The sequence below is a fragment of the Micromys minutus genome (assembly GCF_963924665.1).
Source record: "Micromys minutus genome assembly, chromosome: 2".
Lineage (NCBI taxonomy): Eukaryota > Metazoa > Chordata > Mammalia > Rodentia > Muridae > Micromys > Micromys minutus.
The window spans coordinates 89,006,499-89,013,572 of NC_137971.1; the positions used below are offsets into that span (position 1 = coordinate 89,006,499).

Genomic DNA, 7,074 nt, shown 5'->3' on the forward strand with positions numbered 1-7,074 from the left:
ATGTCAAGTTGATGTTGACATAAAACTAGCCAGCACACTTGGATTTGAGGCGTGTGCAAGCTGATTTGGCTATGCTTATGCCTACACTGGGATTAAGGTAGGTTAGTTAACTATGCATTCATTGAAATAGTCCATCTCACCTCTTTGAATCAACAGTCAACCCAGTTTTATACCTTTGTCAATTTTGCTTGTGAGTTGGCTTAGAGTGGATACAATGTGTTCTCCTATTTCACAGTTCTTCCTAGAATCACTTAATAGCTCCCCCAAAATCTTGCTCAATGTTCAAAGATGATATCATGTTTATAAAAATGAGACCCACAGGTCACTGCTTCTTAAAAAAGGCCACTGTAGCAGCTAGTCTCCTGAAGGCACTTTTGACATCCTTGTTCCTCAGACTATAAATTATGGGGTTTAGCATTGGAGTCACCACTGTATAGAACACAGATATTATTTTATCCTGTTTCTTCATGTTTTTGGAGTTTGGCTGCATATAGTTAAATATTATACACCCATAGAAGAGGACAACAACAATGAGGTGAGATCCACAGGTGGAGAAAACCTTGAGTCTCCCTTCTCCAGACTGCATCTGGATCACAGTGCAGATGATGTTCCAGTAGGAGATGAGGATGAGGGAGACAGGTGCTAGGAGGATTACCACACCCATTGCAAAGATGGCCATTTCTGTGCTGTAAGTATCTGCTGAAGCCACCTTCAGGAGGGCAGGGAGTTCACAAAAGTAATGACTGAGTGTGTTCGGCCCTCTATAGGGAAGATGGAAGGCAACAGAAGTATCTACCACAGATACTACTAGTCCACTGGCCCAAGACCCTATGGCCAACTTCAGATATAGTTGGTGGGTCATGATAGTAGAGTAGTGCAGTGGCTTGCACACAGCCACGTACCGGTCATAGGACATCACCGCTAGCAGTGCACACTCTGTACAAGCAGTCTGAATGGAGACAATTACCTGTGTGATACAGCCCCAAAAGGAAATGGATTTCCTTTTAGCCAGAAAGTGGGACAGCACTTGAGGAACAATGCTATTTGAGAAACACAGATCTGCAAAAGAGAGGTTTCTAAGAAAAAAGTACATGGGGGTGTGGAGTCGAGAATCCATGAAGATGAGGATTATGATGAGCAGGTTTCCAAGTATAGTCAGCACATAAATGATGAAGAAAAGAACAAACAGGAGGATCTGGGTCTGTGGATCTTGTGAAAGGCCCAGCAACAAAAACTCATGTACAAAGGTCTGGTTTTCTCTTCCCATTGAGATGGTTTTGTAGTCAACTGTTTGTCAGAAGCAATAACAACATAGTATGATTGAATTCATAACTTACCCTAGTATATGAGAAGCTCGTGTCAAAAATTACATGGAATTGACTTGTTTTGGATTTTATAGTTTTCTTATTAACATGTTCTGTTTAATACATATGGTTACTTATATTCTAAGTTTTCATTTTTAGTGCACAATAACCTTATTCCTCAATGTTTAAAAATTTATCATAATCACTGCTCTTGATTAAAAATACGACCGGTAGTATTTTTAAAATTGGTAATATAAATGCGGTTTAAAGCCTCCTGGGAGTCTTGGAAATACAGCTCAGAACACCCAGAATCAATTCTCAGCACCATCGTGGCAGCTTGTGTTTGCTGTTCACTTTAATTTGAGACAATATGATGTCCTCATTTTGTCTTTGAAAGCATTAGGCACACACATGTTACATAGACATAAATGCAGACAAAATGACTCATAGACATCAAGAAAAAACACATTAACGTCTCCCTAGTAGTTTTGATAGGAAGGTTATAATTCATACATAAAACAAAAGAAAAACAATTTAAATTGTCCTGATGCCTTTTAAGGATTACATGTGAGACAATGAAGAAAATGTGAATGACACTTGTGAGAAATCTGTAAATTCACCTGTGCAATAACAGGATTATGACAGTATTGGAAAAGAACATTTAAGAGAGATGCTAGATAAAAGTTATCTATCGTGCTCAGCATGTATGAAAGACAATTTAAATTAAGTCCAAGCAACGGTATTCTGATGAGTGCACATAGACTATGATGGAGAAATTGTGGTGTGCGATGTGTGCATAGTTAATATGCCAAATAATAAGGCACTATTAAGTTAAAGAACGTTACTTCTGCTATAACAGCTCAGGTAATATCATCTTGATGAGATTAAGAGAATTCACAACCAAACTCAAGAATAGTTTGGGAATAATGTACGTTGTTTGGTATGATTAATGTAGTACAAATGGCTATCTTACCAAAAGCAATCTACTGATTTAATGAAATTCCAACACAAATTTTTACAGACATTGAAAGAATAATTCTCAGCTTCATATGCAAAAATAAAAACCCCAGGATAGCCAAAACAATATTGTACAATAAATGAACTTCTATAGGTATCACCATCCCTGATCTCAAGTTGTACTACAGAGCAATAGTAATAATAAAACCTGTATGTTATTGGTACAGATAGAACCATATTTTCAAATGAAATCAAATTGCAGACCCTGCAATAAACCCATACACCTACTGAAATATGATTTTTTTTATAAAAGCCAAAACCATACAATGAAAAAAACTTCAACAAATGGTGCTAGTGCAACTAGATTTCTCCATTTAGAGGAATGTGAATTAATCCGTATTTATTATTCTGCACAAACTTAAGTCCAATTGGATCAAAGACCTCAAACTAAAACTGGACACATTAAATCTAATAGAAAAGGAAGTGTGGAACAACCTTTAAGACAATGGTACAGGAGAAAAATTCTTGAATAGAAATTAATGGGTCAGACTCTAATAAGTGACAAATGGGAACTCACAAAACTGAAAATGTCTAAGGGAATGGATACAGTCAATATGACAAAATGGCAGCCAATGAATTGAGAAAAGATTTTCACCAACCCTACATTCTACAGAGGGCTAATATCCAAAATATATAGAGAACTCAAGAAGTTAGACACCAACAAACCAAACAATCCAATTAAAAATGGGGTACAGAGCATCAGTAATTGGGATCTGCCTGGGGAAGGCTGAGCTGGCAGATCAGCTGCACAGGCAACATTTCACCTGATCCAGGGGTGAACCTGAATCATAAGTCCAGGGAGGTCACAACGGGAGTTCTCTGAGTGCAGAGAGCATGGTGCTCTCTGGAAAAGGGTGCCTTTTGGACTAGATAAAAAGCCTGGTCTCTGCCAATAGGACTCAGGACCTGTGGGAAGAGGGCTAAATTGCAGAGTACAGAGGGCAGAGTACAGCCTCACAAGAGCTCCCACACCTGAGCCCAGGAAGACAAAACTGAGTCACTGCCATTAGAACTCACTGCTTGCCCACAAAGAGCCAAAAACCCAGAAGCAATTTTCTTTCTGAGCCCAGGAGCCCTCAGATCCACAGGAGAGACAGGTGCCAGAGAGTGACAACATAATCACCTATAACCACAGATAACTAGATGGTAAGAGGAAAGCAAAAGAACTTAAGCAATGGAAACTAAGACAACCAGGCAACATCAGAACGCAGCTCCCCCGCCACAACAAGTAGCAGATTGTCAAAGACACCAGAAAAACAAACTTAGACCTGAAAACATACTTCATGATGATGATGGGAATCTTTGAGAAGTGCATGAATAACTCCCTTAAACAATTACAGGAGAACTAGGAGAAACTATTCACAGAACTATAAGAAATCACAACCAAACAGATGAAGGAATTGAAAACAGAAATAGAAACAATAAAGAAAACACAAAAAGAGACAACCCTGGAGATAAAAAGCCTAAAAAAGAAATTAGGAGTCACAGATGCAAACATCAGCAGCAGACTACAAGAGATGGAAGAGAGGATCTCAAGGGCTGAAGTCAACATAGAAAACATCGACAAAACAGTCAGAGAAGATGCAAAACCTAAAAGCTCCTAACCCAAAATATTTAGAAAATCTAGGACACAATGAGCAGACCAAACCTAAGAATAATAGGCATAGAAGAGGGTGAAGAATATCAACTAAGAGGCACAGTAAATATCTTCAACAAACCCATACAGAAATCTTCTCTGTCCTTAAGAACGAGATGACCATGAACATATAAGAAGCCTACAGAACTCCAAATAGATTGCATCAGAAAAGAAATTCTTCCCGACACATAATAGTCAAAACACCAAATGTTCAAAAGAAAGAAAGACTACTAAAAGCAGCAAGGAAAAAAAACATGTAACATATAAAGGCAGACCAATTAGAATTATACCAGACTTCTCAACAGAGACTATGAAAGCTAGAACATCATGGACAGACATCGTAGAAACGGTATGAGAATACAAATGCCAGTGAAGGTTACTATATCCAGCAAAACTCTCAATTACCTTAGATGGAGAAACCAAGATATTCCAGGACAAAACCAAATTTACACAATATCTGTCCATAAATCCAGTTTTACAAAGGATAATAGTTGGAAAACCCAATACAAGGAGGGAAACTACACCCTCTGAAAACAAGAAAATAATTATGCAAGAAAACCAAATGAAGAAAAACACACAAACATAATTCTACCTCTAGCAACAAAACTAACAGAAAACAATAATCACTATTCCTTAATATATGTTAGCATCAATGGACTCAATGCTGAAATAAAGAGACATAGACTATCAGACTGGATTCGTAAACAGGATCCAAATCTAGCATTTTGCTGCATACAGGAAACTCATCTGAGAGACAAAGACAGACACTACCTCAGAATAAAAGGCTGGGAAAAAACCTTCCAAGCAAATGGCCCCCCAAAACAAGCTGGAGTAGCTATTCTAATATCAAATAAAATAGATTTTCAACCAAAAGTTATCAAAAAAGGTAAAGAAGGACACTTTTTACTCATTACCAGAAAAAAATCTATCAAAATGAATTCTCAACCTAAACATTTATGCTCCAAATACCAGAGTACCCACATTCATAAAAGAAACCTGACTAAAACTCAAAGCATATACTATTCCACACACAATAATAGTGGGAGACTTCAACACCCCACTCTCATCAATGGACAGATCATGGAAGCAGAAACTGAACACAGACACAGCAAAACTAGCACATGTTATGAATCAAGTTCATTTAACAGACATCTAGAGAATATTTCCTCCTAAGAAAAAGCAATATACCTTCTTCTCAGCAATTCATGACACAATTTCCAAAATTGACTGTACAGTCAGTCAGTCACAAAACAAGCCTCAATAGATATAAGAAGATTGAAATACTCCCAATTATCCTGTCAGATCACCATGAATTAAGGCTTGTTTTTAATAACAACAAAGACAAGAAAAAGCCCACATACACATGGAAGCTGAACAATGTTCTACTAAATGATAGCACGGTCAAAGAAGAAATAAAGAAAGAAATGAATGATTTTCTAGAATTTAGTGAAAATAAAAACACAACATAACCCAACCTATGGGATGTAATGAAAGCAGTACTAAGAGGAAAACTCAAAGCTCTGAGTGTCTCCAAAAAGAAACTGGAGAGAACATACACTAGCAACTTGATAGAACAATTGAAAGCTCTAAACAAAAAGAAGCAGATACACCCAAGAAGAGAAGGCAGCAGGAAATAATCAAACTTAGAGCAGAAATCAACCAAGAAGAAACAAAAAGAACCATACAAAGAATCAACAAAACCAGGAGCTAGTTTTTTAGAAAGGTAACAAGATTGATAAACCCTTATCTAGACTAGTTAGAGGGCAAAGAGAGAATATCCGAATAAACAAAATTAGAAATGAAAGGGGAGACATAACAACAGAAATTGAGGTAATTGATGAAATCATCAGATTGTACTACAAAAGTCTATACTCAGCAAAACTGGAAAATCTGGAGGAAATTCCTAGACAGTTACCAGATAACAAAGTTAAATCAGGATTAGATAAACCATCTAAACAGTCCCATAACACCTAAAGAAATAGAAGCAGTCATAAAAAGCCTTCCAACCAAAAAAAAGTCCAGGACCAAATGGGTTCAGTGCAGAATTCTATCAGACATTCACTGATGACCTAATACCAATATTATACAAAATGTTGCATAAAATAGAGTCAGATGGAACACAACCCAACTCATTTTTCCAAGTCACAATTACACTCATTCCTAAACCACACAAAGACCCTACAAGGAAAGAGAACTTCAGACCAATCTTCCTCATGAACATTGATGCAAAAATACTCAATATAAATTTTGCAAACTAAATCCATGAACACATCAAAACCATCTTTCACCATGATCAAGTAAGCTTCATCCCTAGGATAAAGAGATGTTTCAATATATGGAAATCCATCAATGTAATCCACCATATAACCAATCTCAAAGGAAAAAAAAACAAATGATCATTTCAGTAGATACTGAGAAAGCATTTGACAAAATTCAACACCCCTTCATGTTAAAAGTCTTGGAGAAAGCAGGAATCCAAGGCCCATACCTAAAAGCAATGTACAGCAAACCAGTAGCCAACATCAAACTAAACAGTGAGAAACTTGAAGAAATCCCACTAAAATCAGGGACTAGACAAGGCTGCCCAATCTCCCCCTACCTATTCAATATAGTACTTGAATTTTTGGTTAGAGCAATTAAACAGCAAAAGGAAATCAAAGAGATACACACTGAAAAAGGAAGAAGTCAAAATATCACTATTTGCATATGACATGATAGTATACTTACTTCAGTGACTCCAAAAATTCCACCAGAGAACTCTTACAGCTGATAAACAACTTCAGCAAAATGATTACCTCAAACTTCAGATGGAGGCAGATACAGGGATCCAGAGCCAAATAAAAACGGTGAGTAAAGATTCTATTTTAAGGGTGCAGAATAGAACTGAGCAAGCCAAATGGGTCAAGGGACACCTTAAGAAGACCCACAGAGTCAACTAACCTAGGAGCATGGGGTCTGACAGAGGCTGGGCCACCAACGCAGGAGCATGCAAATGGCTCCCTACACTTTTGTTGCAAATGAGAAGCTTGGTCTTCATGTGGGACCCATAACAAGTGGAGCAGGGCTGCCTCAGTCTCTGTTTCCTGCCATTCAATCCCCTTATCCCTATCTAAACTG

General features: G+C 37.5%; 1 protein-coding gene across 1 annotated transcript; it reads right to left on the reverse strand.

The window, feature by feature from the left end:
- Positions 1-322: 322 nt before the first annotated feature.
- On the reverse strand, positions 323-1,267 carry LOC308417933 (olfactory receptor 2D3-like; the record flags this gene model as incomplete). The annotated part of the gene is made up of 1 exon (XM_080913254.1): positions 323-1,267. The coding sequence occupies one exon, from the start codon at positions 1,265-1,267 to the stop codon at positions 323-325; it is 945 nt and encodes a 314-aa protein (XP_080769380.1).
- Positions 1,268-7,074: the final 5,807 nt, after the last annotated feature.